The 18,633-nt window shown below is 51.0% G+C and overlaps 1 protein-coding gene across 7 annotated transcripts in view; it reads left to right on the forward strand.

Annotated features, from left to right (window-relative positions):
- The window catches only part of ZNF592 (zinc finger protein 592), a 49,512-nt gene extending 31,932 nt beyond the window's left edge, over nucleotides 1-17,580 (forward strand). For all 7 annotated transcript variants that reach the window (XM_027571168.2, XM_027571169.2, XM_027571162.2 and 4 more), the window contains 7 exons: nucleotides 3,173-3,351; nucleotides 9,520-9,696; nucleotides 9,948-10,107; nucleotides 10,221-10,508; nucleotides 10,729-10,841; nucleotides 11,520-11,655; nucleotides 13,039-17,580. In XM_027571168.2, the coding sequence (XP_027426969.1) occupies nucleotides 3,173-3,351; nucleotides 9,520-9,696; nucleotides 9,948-10,107; nucleotides 10,221-10,508; nucleotides 10,729-10,841; nucleotides 11,520-11,655; nucleotides 13,039-13,524 (1,539 nt within the window). In that variant the 3' untranslated portion in view covers nucleotides 13,525-17,580. The remainder of the gene's footprint in view (nucleotides 1-3,172; nucleotides 3,352-9,519; nucleotides 9,697-9,947; nucleotides 10,108-10,220; nucleotides 10,509-10,728; nucleotides 10,842-11,519; nucleotides 11,656-13,038) is intronic.
- Nucleotides 17,581-18,633: the final 1,053 nt, after the last annotated feature.

Here is an 18,633-nt window from a genome sequence, read left to right on the forward strand (position 1 = left end):
GGCTGGCTCCTACGTCCTGTGGACATGAACTCATGAAGCCTAAGAAGCTTCCTTACTTTCAGTCCCAACAGGATGTCCTGGGCACATTTCTTGTGCTAAATGTGGAATCAGCCATCCTTCTAAAGAGCCAGGTTTCTTGCAGTGAGGAATGGTATTTAGACGTCACATTCTGGGTACCAGAGTTGCTTGCTGGGTATATTTGCTACATGGCCTTTGCAGTGGCCAGGGCTGAGAAGTATATGTTTTTATTTATTTATTTATTTATTGAAAAGGTTTTATTTATTTAAGTAATCTCTACACTCAGTGTGGGGCTCGAAATCATGACCCTGAGATCAAGAGTTGCATGCTCTTCTGACTGAGCCAGCCAGATGCCCCAAGAAGTATATGTATTTTTTTAGAAAAGATTTTATTTATTTATTTGAGAGAGAGAATGAGTGAGCAAGAGAGAGCACAAGCAGGGGGAGAGAGAGAGATAGAAGCGGACTCCCTTGCTGAGCAAGGAGACGACATGGGGCTCGATCCCAGGACCCTGAGATCATGAGCTGAGCTGAAGGCAGACGCTTAACCAGCTGAGCCACCCAGGCGCCCCAGAAGTATATGTTTTTAAAAAGAAGAAAGAGGGGGTGGAGCACGTGACTCTTAATCTTGGGTTTGTGAGTTTGAGCCCCACATTAGGCATGGAGCCTACTTTAAAAAAAAAAAGGAAGAAAAATCATGAGTTTATACTGGTATTCAAATGTAAAATTATGGAGTTTTTATGTAACTGATTTTATACTGAAAATCTTGGTTCCTAAGATTTTCCTACCACACATACATATATACACACAAATTTTGAAATATCAATACCAATATTATTTTTAACATTAGGACAACTACATAAAGTCGAGGGTATATTTGCAGTTCTTTCTGCTCTGAGATCACATTAAGGATGTATAAGTCAAAATACTGCATTTTAAAGGTCGCTGGGAACAAGTCTTTTTCCTATATGGTTATGTCACCAACTTGATACCTTGTTAGGTTAGTTTCTGTTTTTCAACTTTTAGGGAATGTTTTTATTTTTCTAGTTTAATTATATATATTTTTAAGATTTATTTATTTGAGAGAGAGAGCGAGAGTGTGCATGCACGTGCATGCCTTCGTGTGTGCTCGGGGGGAGGGACAGGGAGAGGGAAAGAGAGAATCTTAAACCGACTCCGTGCTGAGCTCTGAGCCCTATTCGGGGCTTGATCTCACAACCCCAAGATCACGACCCAAGCCCATACCAATAGTTGGGCACTTAACCAACTGCACCACCCAGGTGCCCCAATTTTATCTAGTTTTAAAACCTGGGGCCCAGGGGGTGCCTGGGTGACTCAGTCAGTTAAACCTCCGACTCTTGGTTTCAGCTCTGGTCATGATCTCAGGGTCGTGGGATTGAACCGTGCACGGGGCTCCATGCTGAGTGTGGAGTCTGCTGCTTCTCTCCTTCTGACCCCCCCCCTTCCTCACCTCCTTCTCAAATAAATCTTAAAAACAAAACCTTGGACCTGGTGACAGGTGTTGGAATTAAAAAACAAAAACAACAAAAAACAAAACAACCTATGTAAAACATTTATGTGATTCCAAGCTTAAAACTACATGATAAGGGCCTCCCTGAAGTCTTGGAAATCCCTGTTGCTTTCGCTCTATTCCCTCCTGCCCCATAAGTGACCATTTCTGTTCACTTGTGGTTTACCTCTGCCTGGCTCCTGTTTTGCAAGTACGTGTGGGTGTGCCTGTGGGGAGGGGGGGTCATCCTTCCCCCTTTCTTACCGCTGTGCACCAAAAGTAGTATCTATATAAAAAAAAGGCTTTTTATTATGGAATGTCCCAAACATATGTAAAAGTGGACAGAAAGGTATAACAAACCCTCCCTAAACAATTGCCAACTCCTGGCCCATCTCATTTTACGTATTTCCTCACCCATCCCTCCCAGCTCATGGATTATTTCTAAACAAATCCCAACATCACTGTATCTGTAATAGTTCAGTATGTATCTATAAAATATGAGGTTTTCCTCACAAAAAACGTGGATATAGTATCATCACATCTCAAAACTGATAATCACGATAATTTCTTCTTATTATCAGACCTTAATACTAAGTGTCAAATGTCCCAATATCATTATCAAGTTGGTGTTCAAATATCTCTCTTTACAGTTGGCTTGCTTGAATCAGGGACCAAATAAGTACTATACATTGCAATGTGAAAATTTCTCTTGAACTTCTTTTAATCTGTAAGTTTCCTTTTTCTCTCTGTTTTTCCCTTGAAATCTATTTGTTGAGAAAAACAGGGCTGTGTGTCCTGTAGAGGCTCCATGTTCTGGGTTTTGCTTTTCCTGTCCTCCCCAGCGACTTGTCCCTCTAAGCCACTCCTCTGGGCCCGGGTCGGTGGCCCCCACAGGGAAGCGTGAGCACAGTGGTCCCCTTTTGACTCAGAAGGGCCTGTGCTGATGTGGGCGCCTGTGCAGGCTGCTGCTCCCCCTGGGCTGTCTGCGCTTTGGGCTGCAGGACTTCTCCCGCTGGTTCTCTCTGAGTCTGGGAGTTAGGGAACTGTTGCCCGCTCCGCCCTTTTCTGTGGGCATGTGTGGTCAGCTGTGGCTCGGCACAGCCCCGAGTGGGCAGGCAGGGCTGAGGGCATGGACACTGGCAAGACCACTCAGTCCACCTGCCCTGGGGGCTTCTGAGGGCCAATCAGGTCTGCTCTGGAAGTCCCTAAGCCACTGGGCTAGAGGTGTCCAGCAGGATTTGCCTCTGCTGGGCGGGGGCAGAGGGCCTGGTGGGTCTGGCAGTGGAGTGGGGTCTGAGACTTGAAGAAGTGCCTTTGGCCTCTGGAAAGGAAAAGCTGGTCTGCTAAGCCTGAGGGAAAGAACACTCCCAGTCCTAGAAGCAGGACTGATCTTTGGAAATACAGCATCAGTCTGTCTCTGATGAATGAGGTGAGAGGCAAAGCTTGCTTGGGTGTATCAGTACTTTTAACAAGGCCTGGGGGTGCCGGGTATCCTGGGAGGGTGGACGAGAGCGTGGTTGGGGGAGGGTAGTGGTGGCTATTCTGAACCCTGTTCTAGGAAGGCCAGACTGCTGCGGTTGGAGAGCCGAGAGCTCGCAGCACCTGTGGCACCTGCGTGACCTGCTTTCTTGGTGTTTTTTCCTAGACTTGCCAGGTGTGCCAGATGCTGCTGCCCAACCAGTGCAGCTTCTGCGCCCACCAGCGGATCCACGCCCACAAGTCCCCCTACTGCTGCCCGGAGTGTGGGGCCCTCTGTCGCTCTGCCTACTTCCAGACCCACGTGAAGGAAAACTGCTTGCACTATGCCCGCAAGGTGGGCTACAGGTGGGTGCTGCCTGGCGTGCTGTCCGGGGGCGGCCCAGTGGCTGGTCCTTTTCTTGGGCCGAACTCATTTCAGGATGAGCTTTGGTTTTAAGGGGCCTGGGCCCCAGCCCTAGTAAGACAGTAAGGTAGTTGGTATTTGGATAGGTGTTTTTATTTTTAGAGAACAAGAAGAGGAAGGGGGACAAGAATAAGGAGTTAAAAGAATTAAACATGAAAAAGTAGCTTTGAAGGGATGGTTTGGGGGGATTAGTTTGATTTTTAAAAGTGTATAAAGTTAATCTGCTTACAGAGTTACTGTGTTTGGCATATTAAATTTAAAGTACCATTACAATAATACATTTACTAATTGCAGTACTTTCAAATGTTCTCAATTTCCATTAACAACTGGAACTGCAAGGTGCAAAGGGCTTTAGTATCTTTACGTTGATGAATTTTTGTCCGTTTGTGAGAAACAAGCACAACCTGAAAATGGAAAAACGATCGGCCTCATAGTAAAACCAAGAAAACTATTTTAAACTGAGTCTCCTCCACATGTCAAATAAATGTAGGCAAGAAGTCATTTTCAGGAAAACGATCAAAATGGGGAGGAAAAGGCCCTCCCAAACACATTGATCTCTAACTTCTACAGCCACTCGGTGAGACCCCCTTTACTGATTTACTACAGTTGGGAGTTTCTATATCTTCTGATTTTTTTTTACGTTATCACTTTCACACCTGAAAATTAATTTTGTCCAAATTTAGTAAGGTTTTCTTCTCTTTAGTATTTAAAAAAAATACTGATTTAGTTCACTGAATCACTTTCTTTTCGAGTACCTATTATGATCTGTAGCGCTGTGCTGGACCCTCAGGATGCAAAGGGGATTGGGACAGAGCTGCCGCCATCAGGGGCTTCAGTGTGGTGGGTCTTGGACTGCGAAAGTGATGGTAACACAGAGCAGTGAGCCCCACAGTAGGAGTGGTCAGGGAAGCTCACAGAGGAGTTAGTAGGTTTTCCAGCAAGCAAAAGAGGGAGAGCATGTCTGGCAAGGGTACAGGCAGGGATGCCAGTGCACACAAAAGGTTATAGGAATGATGAACATTTTGGGGGGGTGGGGAGATGAACTCGGGGTGGGGTGGGAAATGAGGCCAGGGCATCGGTAGGGCCAGGCCCAGGCGAGGCCTTATAGTCCTTGGCAGACACTTAGACTTTCTCCAGTGAACAGTGAGGGGCTCCAGATGGATCTGGAGCAGGGGAGTGTCTGGCTAGACCTGTGCTTCAGGAAGATGGCTCTGGGAAGCTGACGTGTGTTAGGAGAGAGTCCAGACTGGTGGGGAGGCGAGTGTGATGGTCCAGGTGAGAAGCTTGGGGCCCCAGCTGAGGCACGGCAGCTGTGGGGATGGAGAGAAGGTAGATCTGGGAGAGCTTTAGGGAGTAGAGGCATTAAAGCTTGATGGTAGCTCGAAGACGGGGTGGGGGGGGGTGGGGAGGGGCTGCGGGGACTCCCAGGCTTCTGTCCTGGTGTAAGCACTTCCAAATGCAGACTAGCTTCTTTTGCACGTTGTGGGAAATGGAGACCCTAAAGTGCAGGAAAAACAGAACAAACCAGAGATGGGTTATTCGAAGTCTTTGCCACTGGGTTGCAGAAGAGCATTGCTTGGCAGCACCCCAGGCCACTGTTTTTGTTGTGTTTTTAAGTAATCTCTACCCCCAACATGGGGCTCGAACCTACAACCCCGAGATCAAGAGTCGCAGGCTCCACCGACGGAGCCAGCTGGGTGCCCCCCTCCAGGCCACATTTTTAAGCCAAACAACCTGAACGTGTGTTTTTACAGTGTTGTGTAACATTTGAAAGTACCTTTCCAACTGTGATTTAAGCGTGTGCTGCTAGTTCCAAGATCAAGTCCAATCCACTAAAAATGCAAGCAGTACTTAAATTTTTATCTTTGAGTTTTGAATCCAAGGAATTTCCAATGACACAGATAGATTCATAGCATTTTTTTTGGTCTTGTTTTTTTTTTTAAGATTTTATTTATTTATTAGAGAGAGATCATGAGCAAGGGGGAGGGGTAGAGGGAGAAGCAGACTCCCCGCTGAGCAGGGACCCTGATGTGGGGCTCAACCCCAGGAACCCTGGGATCATGACTTGAGCTGAAGGAAGACGTTTAACCAACTGAGCCACCTAGGCACCTTGGCCTTTTAATTCAATATTTTATTTTACTTTCATCTGCAAGAATAAAAAGAAACATAGGGTCTCAAAAGCAATTCACTTTGTCAAGCCTTTTTTTTTTTTTAGGATTTATTTATTTGAGAGAGAGAGACAGAGGGAGCAGGGGGAGGGGCAAAGGGAGAGGGAGAAGCAGATTACCCCCTAGGTGGGGAGCCGGATTTGGGGCTCAATCCCAGGACCCAGAGATCATGACCTGAGCTGAAATCAAGAGTTGGGCACTTAAGCAATTGAGCCACCCAGATGCCCCTGTCAAGCCTTTTTGTAAGGAATGTTAGAGAGAAGTGTAATGTGATTCAGCCAGAGGGCTTACTGGAGATCTTGACATTAAAATCTTCAGTGGCCCGTGGCTGAACCCAGAAGACAGATACACTAGTACAGTATTGGTTGTGCTTAAGATCTTCAGCTATTCACATATATTTTTTTGTATCAGCTTTATTTAGACACACAGCATACAGTCACCCATGTAATATGTACAATTCAGTGGTTTTTAGTGTATTTACAGAGTTCAGTCACCATAACCAATTTTAGAACATTTTCATCATTCCAAAAGAAACTCTATATTCATAACTTCCATTCCCCATCCCTCAGCTACTACTAATTTATTTTCTGCCTCATATATTTGCTGCTTTTGGACATTTCACAGGAATGGAATCATAGAATATGTAGTCTTAGCCAAGATTCATCGCCATTGTAATATGTCAGCATTTCACTCCTTTGTTACGGCTGAATGATATTCCCCTGTCTGTAGATACCACAGTTTGCTCAGCTGTTTACCAGTTGATAGACACTTGGGGTTCCACCTTTTGGCCGTTATGAATAATGCCCCCGATGAACATTCATCCATCAGTTGTGTGGACACATATTTTCCATTCTTTTTTTTTTTAAGATTTTATTTATTTATTTGAGAGAGAGAATGAGATAGAGAGAGAGAACGAGAGGGAAGAGGGTCAGAGGGAGAAGCAGACTCCCTGCTGAGCAGGGAGCCCGATGCGGGACTCGATCCTGGGACTCCAGGATCATGACCTGAGCCGAAGGCAGTCGCTTAACCAACTGAGCCACCCAGGCACCCTTTATTTTCCATTCTTTTGGGTAGATACTTGGGAGTAGAAGAGCTGGATCAGCTGGTAACTCTGTTTAACTTTTTGAGGAACTTGCCAGACTGTTTTCAAAAGTTGTACCATTTCTATGTTCCTACCAGCAGGCGGATGAGATTTTTTATTTCTCTGCATCCTTGCCGGCATTGTTATTGTCTGACTTCTGCTGATGGCCATCTCTGGGGGGGGCGGGGGAGTGGCGTCTTGTTACGGTTTTGATTTACATTTTCCCAATGGCTCACAGTATTGAGCATCTTTTATGTTCGGTATTTGTGTATCTTCTTTGGAGAAATGTCTATTTGCCCAGTTTTGAATTGGGTTATTTATTATCTTACTATTGAGTTATAAGAGTTCCTTGTATATTCTGGATATAAGTCCCTGGTCAGATACATGATGTGCAAATACTTCCTCCCGTTCTGTGGGTATTCTATTTTTCAGGGAACTCTCAAAGTGTACCTATGCTCCGTTTCATTGAGATCTACTACAGTCTTTTTTTTTTTTTAAAGATTTTATTTATTTATTTATTTGAGAGAGAGAGAATGAGAGAGACAGAGAGCACATGAGAGGGGGGAGGGTCAGTGGGAGAAGCAGACTCCCCGCTGAGCAGGGAGCCCGATGCGGGACCCGATCCCGGGACTCCAGGATCATGACCTGAGCCGAAGGCAGTCGCCCAACCAACTGAGCCACCCAGGCGCCCATCTTCTACTACAGTCTTACAGTCTTATTTTGTTTTGTGTTATTTTTGCTTTTTTTGAAGACATAGTCAAAATACATCTTATATGTATGTATTTCATGTAAAATGTGTATATACATTATATATATTTCACAATTGTATAAGTTATTCTGATCTTTGTTGAAAATCTGGAGAGTGGCCAGTGATGTCATAAAGGAGCAAGTTTAGACTGTTCTTAGTGATATGTCATTTTTTTTATTATTTGTGATTATTAGGACAATTAAATATTTTACTACTCTTTGTCTTTTCTAAAACTTTACATATTTCATAGCATGTGATTCTATAATTGTGTATTTTCTCTTAAAAATTGGTAAAGAGTTGTATCATGCGGTCAGATTTCTCTTCTGCAGGCTTTTTCATCAATTTGTAAACCATACTTGACTCGGTCTTTCACTGACTTGGTGTGTGTTCTTTTACCCCTTTATGTTCTCACTTTCCATGAGATTTCTTTGAAGAATGTCTCTTCAGTACGTAGAGTGGGTTTTTAGCCACAGTTTTGAAGAGTATATTTATATTGCCCCTGCTGAAGTTTGGTCAGACTGCACAAATAAGGCCACTTAAGATTCTTACACATATCAGGTGTACTTGACCACTTTGGATGAATTTGGAAATACGTGGATTTCATTTTCTCCTCACAATACGTTGTGGTGTAGAAGTACTTCCGTGTACTGGAGGTTGGTCACTATTTTGTCTAGCGGGAGAGAAAAGAAAATATAATTGAGTAGCTTGTATAGAAATTCTAAAGCATGTACAAATTTAGTAATGAGTACACATCAGAGGCCATCGCAGACAGCTTTCTGGTTCTGTGGGCTGCTCCTCGTAGCTAATTACGTTTGCAAAGGGGGTTCCATCTCCAACCCCCCACCCCCCAAATACACAGAAAAGGAGGAAAAACCAAAAAGGACCAGGTGGGATTCTGTGATGATGTAGGTGGACTGTGAAAACGGGCTCATGTAGTGAATAGAAGGGCTGTATTTGGGAGTCAAAGAATTTTTAAGTGAAGGCATGTCCTTTTTTTCAGGAAAGCAACAGCCTCTCGTGCTTACTGGGATGTCGGGGTTACGGGGTCAGGCCGTACTGCAACAAAAGGGAGCTCAAAGTTACCTCAAGGGGCATGGCTGGGCGCAGGGAAGGTGTTTTCTCACACAGGGGAGACGGGGGTATGTGTCTAGGCAGGAGGAAGAAACGAATGTGTGAGAGGGTCTAGGTCCCGGAGTGGCTGGAGGATGGCGTGGAGGTCACATAGGTTCACGGGACTGAGGAAAGGGAAGGCCAGATTTATGGAGGGGGCCTGAAGTTGATGGAAGAGTCCAGCATGCCTCAGTCTCAGGAAAAAATGGTCTAAGATAGTTCATACATGCTACAAATGATATATTCGCTAAACAAAGCTCGGAAAATACAACCTGGGGGAAAAAGAAGTAAAAAGTTATCCACGGTGCCACGAGGGAGGTGCTCCGACACTTAGGAGCTACATGGCCCAGAACGGTACCAGCCACGTCTGGCTGTTGAGCGCTTGACACGTGGCCAGTGTGACTGGCCATTGTAATTTATTAATTTAAATTACCACGTGGCCAGGACAATACGGAACATACCTGCTGTCACCACAAGTTCCCCTGGACGGTGCCCCTCGGGAGGATTCCTTCCGGGGCTTTGAGGCTGCGTGCTTTACTCCACCTGTGGCTTGAGCGAGCGCAGCGGTTCCCAACCGCACTTCGCACGCAGTGGCCGTCCCCGCCCACTCACTCGCAGCCCGTGGGAAGGCACAGGCCCTCCGTGGCCGCCTCCTGAAATTTCCTCTTGGACCCCTGCAGTGGTGTCGCACTTCGGAGGGTTTTGTTTGTGTCATCTTGGAGCCATTCCCCTCCCTCTCCATTCCCACCAGCTTCTCTCTGGCCAGCGAGGGGTGGGACAGGTTTCTTCCCCCTTCTCTCCCAGGTATCGCCTCGGGCTTGGGGGGCCCTGGTGACCTCACTGTGCCAGATGGCGGCAGACAGGCTCTCAGGATGTACGTGTGGAGGATGGAGGGGGAGAGAGGGCCCCCGAGATGGCTCTGTTCCTGCCCTCTGTCCCTCCTCTTCCAGCACTGCTTCTGGGTCTGACACGCCTCCCACACCCCACCACTCCTGTCATCCAGGTGCATCCACTGCGGGGTCGTCCATCTGACCTTGGCCTTGCTGAAAAGCCACATCCAGGAGCGACACTGCCAGGTTTTCCACAAATGTGCATTCTGCCCCATGGCCTTCAAGACTGCCAGCAGCACCGCGGACCACAGTGCCACTCAGCACCCCACCCAGCCTCACAGACCCTCCCAGTGAGTGAGCACCAGGGCCCGAGCGGAGTGGCTTGGGTGTACCGGGGAAGGTGTTGGGACAGACCAGGGAGCTGCAGCAGGCGGCAGAGGTGCCTGGGGTACACTGAAGGCATCCTGAGGCAGGGGAGTAGCCACGTCGGCTTAGAGTGGTGCTTTCCCAAACCCGACCCTGGTTCAGAGAGAGCAGAGATGGGGTGGAGGTTCTGCGCACAGAGCCTGGCCACCTCACGCCCAGGGCCTTGTTTCTCCAGGCTCATTTATAAGTGCTCCTGTGAAATGGTCTTCAACAAGAAGAGGCACATTCAGCAGCATTTTTACCAGAATGCCAGCAAGACGCAGGTGGGCGTCTTCAAGTGCCCTGAGTGCCCACTCTTGTTCCTGCAGAAGCCGGAATTGATGCAGCACGTCAAGGTGGGGTGCCCTGGGGAAGGAGGCTGGGGAGGAGGGCACGCGCCTCAGGCCGGGGGTCTGACTCTGTGCATCTTTCCCCTTGCCCAGTCAGTAATCGCTCTCCCCATCCCCAGAGCACCCACGGTGTTCCCCGAAACGTGGACGAGCTGTCAAGCCTCCAGTCTTCGTCGGACACGTCCTCAGGCCGCCCTGGCTCTCGAGTTCCCCCTGAGCCCCCAGCCACGAGCGTGGCTGCTCGGGGCAGCTCCCTGTCGTCTAGCCGCTGGGGCAGGCCCGAGGCCCATCGCAGGGCTGAGGCCAGGCCCCGGCTGAGGAGCACTGGCTGGGCCTGTCCGGAGTGCCAGGAGTGGGTCCCTGATCGGGAGAACTATGTGTCCCACATGAGGAAGAGCCACGGCCGGGTAAGTGTCCTCACGTGGTCACCACGCAGGGCCGGACTCTGGACTTCTGTCCTGTGGGCCAGAGCCCCCTCATGTGGCTGGCCCTCTTAAAGTTCCCGGGGCTTTGGGCAGGGTGGGTACCACAGATCCTGAGGTCTTTCCTCCTACGTCGCCCGAGGAGAAAGATCCGCCCGGAACGGCCTTATAGTTCTGATGCTTTGCCTCCTGTCATCGCCCGCAGACGTTGAAGCGGTACCCGTGTCGACAGTGTGAACAGTCCTTTCACACCCCCAACAGCCTGCGCAAACACATCCGCAACAACCATGACACAGTGAAGAAAGTCTATACTTGTGGGTGAGTGCCTGGAGGTGGGAGCCAGGAGGCCTGAAATTCAAAAAGACTGTCGCCGGCACCACTGGGGCTTTTCTCTGCTGTGAGATCGGGGGTCGGAAGCGAGAGAGAAGCGAGTTTCTCATGGAAAGATGCTCAGTCAGGAGGCAGGGCCGGTCGGGAACCAGCTTCTAGCCCCTGGTGGCCCCTGAGCCTCCCCCTCCCTACCTCCCCCACCCTGGGCCGCACTGCCGGTCAGCGCTACCAGCCCTGAGGTTTGGGAGGAGTGTGGTGATGGGACCATGTGCCCTGTCTGGCCGAGAGCCTTCGACATCATGTCTGTGCTTCAGACACACCCTGGCCTCTTCCTTGCTGACCGCCAGCCCAGCCCTTGGGCCTCTGGGCAGTGATACCAGGGAGCGGAGAGTGAGATCATGGCTCAGGGCCAGGACAAATATTCTGACTTGCTGTTGTCTGCCACCTTGGCTGGCTTGCCAGCTCCGTGTCTCCGGGGAGTGCCCAGCACTAGCCGGCCAGCCTGATGACCCCCCCCCCCCGCAGCCAGCTCTCCGCCTGCTCCAGACTCTCTCCCCGGGAGCCAGAAGCAGCGTGCACCTTGCCTCCCTGCCGGGTGCCTGCGGCCCCGCTGGGCTCCCTGGGGCCTTTCGTCTCAGACCCTGTCTTCGGGCTGTGCTCCCGCAGGTACTGCACAGAGGACAGCCCGAGCTTTCCTCGGCCCTCCCTCCTGGAGAGCCACATCAGCCTTATGCATGGTATCAGAAGCCCTGATTTGAGCCAGACGTCCAAAGTCAGACCTCCGGGCGGACATTCCCCTCAGGTGAGTGTGGGCCTGCCCCTGGAGCGGCCCACTCCGTGAGCCCCTTGAGCCGGCTACAGGGGGCCCATCTGTGATGGCCACGGAGCAAGCAGCAGTGACAGCTTCCCTCACTGTGGCTCATTCTCCAGTCCTGTGTGACCCACCTGGGGACTGCACACAGGTAAAGGACAGGGACAGAGCCCTGGGAGGCAGCCCGTTAGCGTTTTTTTCCGTGGCTTCCCTGTCATTGTGATCCCTTCCTTAGCCATGTGACCTGCCGTGTGGACCCTGGAGTGGATCCACACATGCCATCCTGAGGCTGCCCCTCTAGTCCCGGGGGTGGGGGGTGGGGGGTGGGGGGCGGGCGCAAGGGGGGCTGAGGATGGCAGTGCTCACCTGAGTGTGTATGTGTGTGTGTGTCTCTCTCACACACGCACACTCGTTACAGGAGGAGCCAAGCCTAGACTCCTGGAATCCTGACCCCCGTTTTATAACATCATCCCTGTTCCATGCCCTCGTCCCATTTCCTGGGAACTTCTGGAACGGTGTGGTTTCCCCTCCTCGCGGCAGGCTCTTCCCACCCTGTGGTAGGGAGGGCTGCTTCTCAGAGGCTCGGTCATGTCTGGGAAATTCTGAGGGCTGCCTGGAGTTCCAGGGCATCCCTTCTTGGCTCCTCGGAAAAGGGCATTGGTCAGCAGAAGCCCTTTCACACACAGCAAGGTGGGGTGTCTGCTGACGTTTTGGCAACAGACATTCTGTGTTTGAATCGCACACCCCGCCCCCCTCCCGATGCACATGGCCTTTGATCCAGCAGTTCCGTCCCTAGGATTTATCTGTCCTACATCTTTGGCCTGGGGCCTGAAGAGGTCCGTGCACCGCACTGCAGGGCTGTGTGCCGTAAGCAGTGAGGGAGCGCAACTCCGTGTCGGCCAGAGGGGACCGTTCACCCCTCTGACGTGTCAGTGCCGCTGTGAGGAGAACGAAGCCTCTGTGTGTGCCCTCACGGAGACAGCGGCCAACACATGTCCTTAAGTAGAAAAAGCAGGGTGAAGAAGAGTGTTCGTGTAATACTCTCATTTCGTAAAAGGCAACAGTTGTCTCTCTGTGCGTGCATAGACGGTCTCTGGGAGGGACCTCGGGGAGAGCAGGCCTGGGGAGTGGGGTAAGAGGGACTTCATCTTCTCTCTGCCCTTCCCATAGCTTTGGGATGTGGCGCCACATACATCTGTTACATGAGACAAAACAAGAGCCCACGGGAAAACCTGAAAGACACCAAATGTAAACCCGCGGTTCAGGGCTGGGGCGAGCCTGGCCCCCCCCCCCCCCGCCCCCCGGTGGTTCTGCGCGTCCTGGTGTGGGGCTCCGGCCTGGGGCCCGGCCCGGCTCACACTGTCTCCCCTGCAGGTGAGCCATCTGAAGAGACCAGGCAGCGGAGCCGGGGACGCTCCGGGCACCAGCAATGGCGCAGCGGTCTCTTCTACCAAAAGGCACAAGTCCCTGTTCCAGTGTGCGAAGTGCAGCTTTGCCACAGACTCGGGGCTCGAGTTTCAGAGCCACATACCTCAGCACCAGGCGGACAGCTCCACGGCTCAGTGTCTCCTCTGTGGCCTGTGCTACACCTCTGCCAGCTCCCTCAGCCGCCACCTCTTCATCGTCCACAAGGTGAGAGACCAGGAAGAGGAGGCGGAGCCAGATGAGGGCTCCGGGGAGGAGGTGTCCATGGAGACCAGGGAGAACGGACTGGAAGAATGTGCCGGAGAGCCTTTGTTGGGCGACCCAGAGGCGAGATCACCAGGCCCGGCTTCTGAGGAGGACGGTGCCCAAGATGCTCAGAGTCACCCACAGGCCTCTCAGGACCAGGACAGCCACGCACCGTCCCCTCAGCTGTGACCGGAGGCTCTGCAGTGCGTGCGGCCGGGGTGGTGCCATGGCGTCTCCCGCCCACTGCGGGGACGGTGGGAGAGAGAAGGCCCCGCCCCGGTGTGCGTGTGGCCGGCTGTGCCCTGGAGCAGTGTCTGCCCTGAGCTGCGGGTGCCCGGTGTCCCCCAGCCCCGGGAAATGTGTGGTCGCCCAGGACCCTCACAGCTCTGAATCTGCTTCTGTTATTTATGGCTTTGTGCTGCTTCTTGGTACCCCAACTCTTGTCTGTGTCCTTCCAACCCCAGGCTGCTTACGTGGCCCGGCCCCAACGCTGTCAACTCGGCTTGAAGCCCCATCAGTGCTGTGCTCTTCTGGGAGGTTCCCGTGTGCTGCCCTCAGCCAGGGGTCTCCTCGGAGCTCTCCTTCCTGCCCGCAGAGCCGGAGAAGGGGGTGAGAGTGCTGGTGCACTCCCTCGGAGAGCTCCACCCAGGCTGGCTTGGTGAGGGCCCTTGATCACCTTGCCCTTCCTTCCTGTCTTCTTTCTCCCCTGAAATAGTCCTGGAGAATGAGTTGTCACACTGGCTCCTCCTGTCTGTGGGTGGGAGAGAGTTCTGCAGCGCACCTCCGCTTGGAACCCGGAGAGCGGGCAGCGCGCCAGGGCAGGCAGGCCGCGAGAGGCGGAGCGCCGGCCGAAGGAGCTGTGCGTCCCTGTGCTGCCTTCCCCGGCTCGCGGGCTCGTGGGCCGGGGGCGCCCAGACGTTGGAATGTTTGTTCTCTCGCTCCTGTGCCATTAGAGAGGCTGCTGCCTCAGGCAGGTCAGCCCCTCCTCCTCTGGCTACACTCATGTTGCTCAGACTATATTTCAAATAAAAAATCTTCTGACCATGCAGGTAGGCTCTTGTATTCCTCTTCAAGTGAGCCTGGCCCTACCCTGCTCCACTTCAGTCTCTCCCAGACTTCCCTCACTGTCCCGTCTCTGAGGGAGAGCAACGGTGCCTACTGTCCGAGGAAGGTCCGCTCTAGATTCTGGAGCTGTGCTTAGGAAACCAGGAGCTCGGTACTTGGTCCTCTAGAGACCTCCTAAGGGTGTGAGGGGAGGGTCTTAATACTGGTCAAGGGGCCCCTGCAAGGCCTCCCCGGGGCTAGCAGCATTGGCTTAGGGCCTATTGAAATGTCCTGGGCACCCCCATCTTTCCTACAAGTGGATTTTCCTCCTAAGAGAACCTTTACCGGTGGTGGTGGTGGGAGGGGTAGAGGGGAGGAATTCTAGGATCATCTCGCAGAGGTCCCGGTGTTGCCGCTGCCACGGGGAGCTCTCGGGTGCGGCAGAATTGGGGTTAGGGGAGGCTGGGCTGTCTCTTCACCAGTGGCCGAGTTCGGGCCTGACCAAGCCCAAGGGGCAGGCCGTGTGGAGGTGTCCTCTGACCTCTGACCCAGGCTGCTACTGCAGCCCTGCACGGCCGAGGGGTGTGACTGGGCCCGGCAGGATCTAGTGCAGCAAAGGCAAGTGGGTGCTGGCTGAGTTCTTAGAGGTGCTCTTTCAAGGAAGGCATTGAATAGCAATTGTAAACTGTTAAGTCAGTTAAATACACCTGACCTTTCCACAACAGGAAAAAAAAGTACATTTTCTTTTTTTGTCCAATGCCAGATTTTGAGTGGAAACGCTCATGGCCCTGAGAACGGTTAGTGCTCGCCCCAGTGTCAGACTCTGCTGTTTAAGGATTGCTATACTTGGCAAGGCCGCCGTGTCCCTCTGCCCCAAGCAGGCGGTGAGGCCGCCTGCAAGGCCTGAGCTCACTCCATCTTGGCTGTCGTCCCTTTCCTAATCCCACTGCAGGTGCCCACCCGCGCCGCATGGTCCATTCACAGGAACACTGCTGAGCAGGCTCTGAGAAGGGTTTGGAATGGATCGTCGGATCTCTTCCTGCTCCCGAGCAGCGGTAGGGGGAGTAGGGACGGGGACGGTGACCTTGGGCACCGCCGGGCCGACCCGGGTCTGCCTCTCTTTCCTGGGAATGGTGCGGAGTGGAAAGAATGCCCAGCTACTCACCAGGAGACCTGGGGCGCAGCCTGGATTCTGCCCTTAACCGGCTCCTAACAAACCCCCTCGCTTCACCGCCCCCCCCCCCCCCCCCCCCCCCCCCCCCCCCGCCTTCCAAATAGTCCTAGTAACTCCCACGGAACTCGCTACCCGGGCTTTGTGAGACAGCGAGCGTGGAGGCGCCCTAGACATGGGAGGGATTCTTGCCTTCAGGGCGTGCGGGGAGGCGGGGTGGGGTGGAGTGCACACACCCCTCCCCCTCCCAGCCGTCAGCCGTGGACGTGGATGTGGACGCGGATGCTGCCGGCCCGGCCACGCTGCGGCAGTGGTGATGCTAACAGCACGTCGGCCCTGCTTGCGCGGCCTGCATCTTGCTAGAGACTTTGCCGTGATTTTCATAATCACGAGGATCTCCCAGTTAACCCTCCTCCATCTCACGGAGAAGAACAGAGAAGCTGCTGGGCGGCCCGTACGCGCCGGTGCCGTCAGGCCCGTCTGGTTCTAAAGTCCACGGCCGCACCCCTGTGCTGTCTTCGTGGCCCGGCTGCTTTGGCTGGCTCCAAGCCTGCCAGCACTTTGCAGCCACCCAGACAGCGGCTTTCCTACCTCCCCGGTGGTTGGGGTGCCCCTCGGAGTGCCAGGTTCTCCTTGGGGTCCGTCTGTGCCTCCTCAGCCCGAGGAGAACCCTGCGCGAAACATCTGTGCGCAACGGTCTGTAGCAGAGGAGGTGTTCCCGTGACCTTTCATTTACCTTGGGGTTGACCTTGCCTTTGAAGACCATCATTTTGGGGGGGCATCCCAGAAAACATGGTTCCCTCAGGGTCCAATATCTTCTGCTCTTTTCGTAAGATGTTTATAATGGGTGTGCTATCCTATCATTTGTTATCATCAGCAAATGCTTGCTGTAACAAGTGCTTATGTGCAGTCAGCTGGAGTGAATGCTCTACTGATCAAGTTAACAGATAAGCTCCCCACCCTTGTAGAAACTACAGCTTAATACACTCTCAGGCTTGACAAATGACTAGTATTTATTTTCCAACTGCTTTATCTCTGTACAACGATGTGCCGAATTACTATAATTGGTGTAGAAAGAACTGTTCCCCTAACTTATGTAAACAGTCTGGTTTTGAAAACTTAACAGTTGTGGCTTAGCAAGTTCAACAGACTTTGCCTTCCCTGAGACAGAGGAACCCCCTGCCTGCTCTGTTCGCCACTGTATACTCAGCTCTGGGCGCACTTTCTTTTACTTGTTTTAAAAATTTTTTGTTACGGTTTTTTTTTTTTTTTTAAACAGTCAATACATATACATGGTAAGATCCAAACAATACAAACGAATATACAGTGCAAAGTAAGCTTCCTATTGGAGGTCAGCCTTCAGTTCCCCAGCCTGCCTCCAGAATTAATCACTGTTATCTAGATCTTATGTACCCTTTCTGAGCAATTCTATGCATTTACAAGTTTATAAATATGTATATTTATATATCTATTTTTAATACAAATGGTAGCATTCTATGCACAGTGTTCTGAAGCTTGCTTTTTTCACTTATGTAATGGAGATTGTTCCAAATTCATCCAGTGGGTCAGTCTAATTCTTTAAAAGCTCCTAGCACAGTTCCTTGCATACAGTAGCAGTCCAAAGAGTGTTCGAATGAGTGAGTGAATGCATGCACGTATGCACACGTGAATGAAAGGAGCGAATTCAACTGGTAGCTACAAAGGTCTCTCAGGGTCTGCTCTGAGCAAAGCAGGATGTTCTAGATTCTAGAATGTGTTGTGTCGTCACCCCTCCACCCCACCCTCATCTTTTCCAAGGGATCCAGGCTGTTCTTGACCTTGTCCACCAACAGATGCCACAGCAGTCTTAGCAAACTAGGTGCTGGGAGCCTTGAGCCCCTCTGGAGGAAAGAGCAAACCGAAAGAGCCAGGTCCCAAGAATAGGATTTTTTTTCTTTTTCTTTTTTTTGAGGTCCCTATTCAAAATGCCTTTCTCTCATTGGAAAATGACATCGCTTTATTAGAGAAAATAAAAAAACGTGCGTATTTATAATCCCATCCTACTTTTGCGGTTGTTTTCATTTTTGTATATCAGTTTCCAGTCCTTTCCTACTGCTTTTCCAACTGGACTCTTGTTCAGTTCACAGATAAATATGATATGATGATGATAATAACAGAAGTGGAACATTTCTGCATGACAGGTGTGATTCTCACATTCATTCTCTTATGTAGGCACAAAACAATCCTATGAGGTGGATACTGCTATTCTTTTGGAGGTTCAGAGTGGTTGAGTAATTTCCCTAGGCCACAGAGCTCATAAGGGGCAAAGCTGGGATTCATTCAGGTGTGACTAGCACTACTCTGCCTCTGATTTTGTACAGTACTTTTTTTTTTTTTTTAAGATTTTATTTATTCATGAGAGGCAGACAGAGGCAGAGGCTGACGAAGAAGCCGGGAGCCTGATGCAGGACCCCGGGATCATGACCTGAGCTGAAGGCAGACGCTCAACCAACTGAGCCACCCAGGCACCCAGTACCCTACTTTTTTCTACTTAACATCATATCTGGACATTTTCCATGTCTCTACAAAGCCCCTAAATCCTCATTTTCAATCATTGTAATCATTTTCAAATCAGCATAATTTACTTACCCCTTTCCGGTTTAACATTTAAATTTCCCACTTCATGAGTGCAGGGAAGAGTCCTGCGCATACAGCTTTTTGCCTCTGCAGAATTATTTCCTCAGGGGGTTATCCCTATTTTTCTTGACTAAACTCCCTGGCAATGCGATAACATGAAGAAAACCAGTGACTAGAACTCAGAAGCCCTGGCTTCCAATGTGAGCTCTGTAACGAAATTGTTTGATCTCTCTTGGCCTCCGTACTCCCATCTGTCAAATGGGGGGGGGAGGGTGTTGGCTTAAAACTCTGGGGATCCTGAGCCTGGCTAGATTTTATCTTCTTGTTCCTTATGTTTATGCCAAAAGAGAGGAGACCTCCCTAAAGGCAAGAACTCTTAATCGGATTTCTTCTCCCATTTAATTGTTTTATTTATTGACTTTTGGTCTAGCCATGTACAGAAATAGAAATGATCCCTCTCTACCCAC

This window comes from Zalophus californianus, chromosome 6, assembly GCF_009762305.2.
Source record: "Zalophus californianus isolate mZalCal1 chromosome 6, mZalCal1.pri.v2, whole genome shotgun sequence".
In the NCBI taxonomy this organism is placed as follows: Eukaryota; Metazoa; Chordata; class Mammalia; order Carnivora; family Otariidae; genus Zalophus; species Zalophus californianus.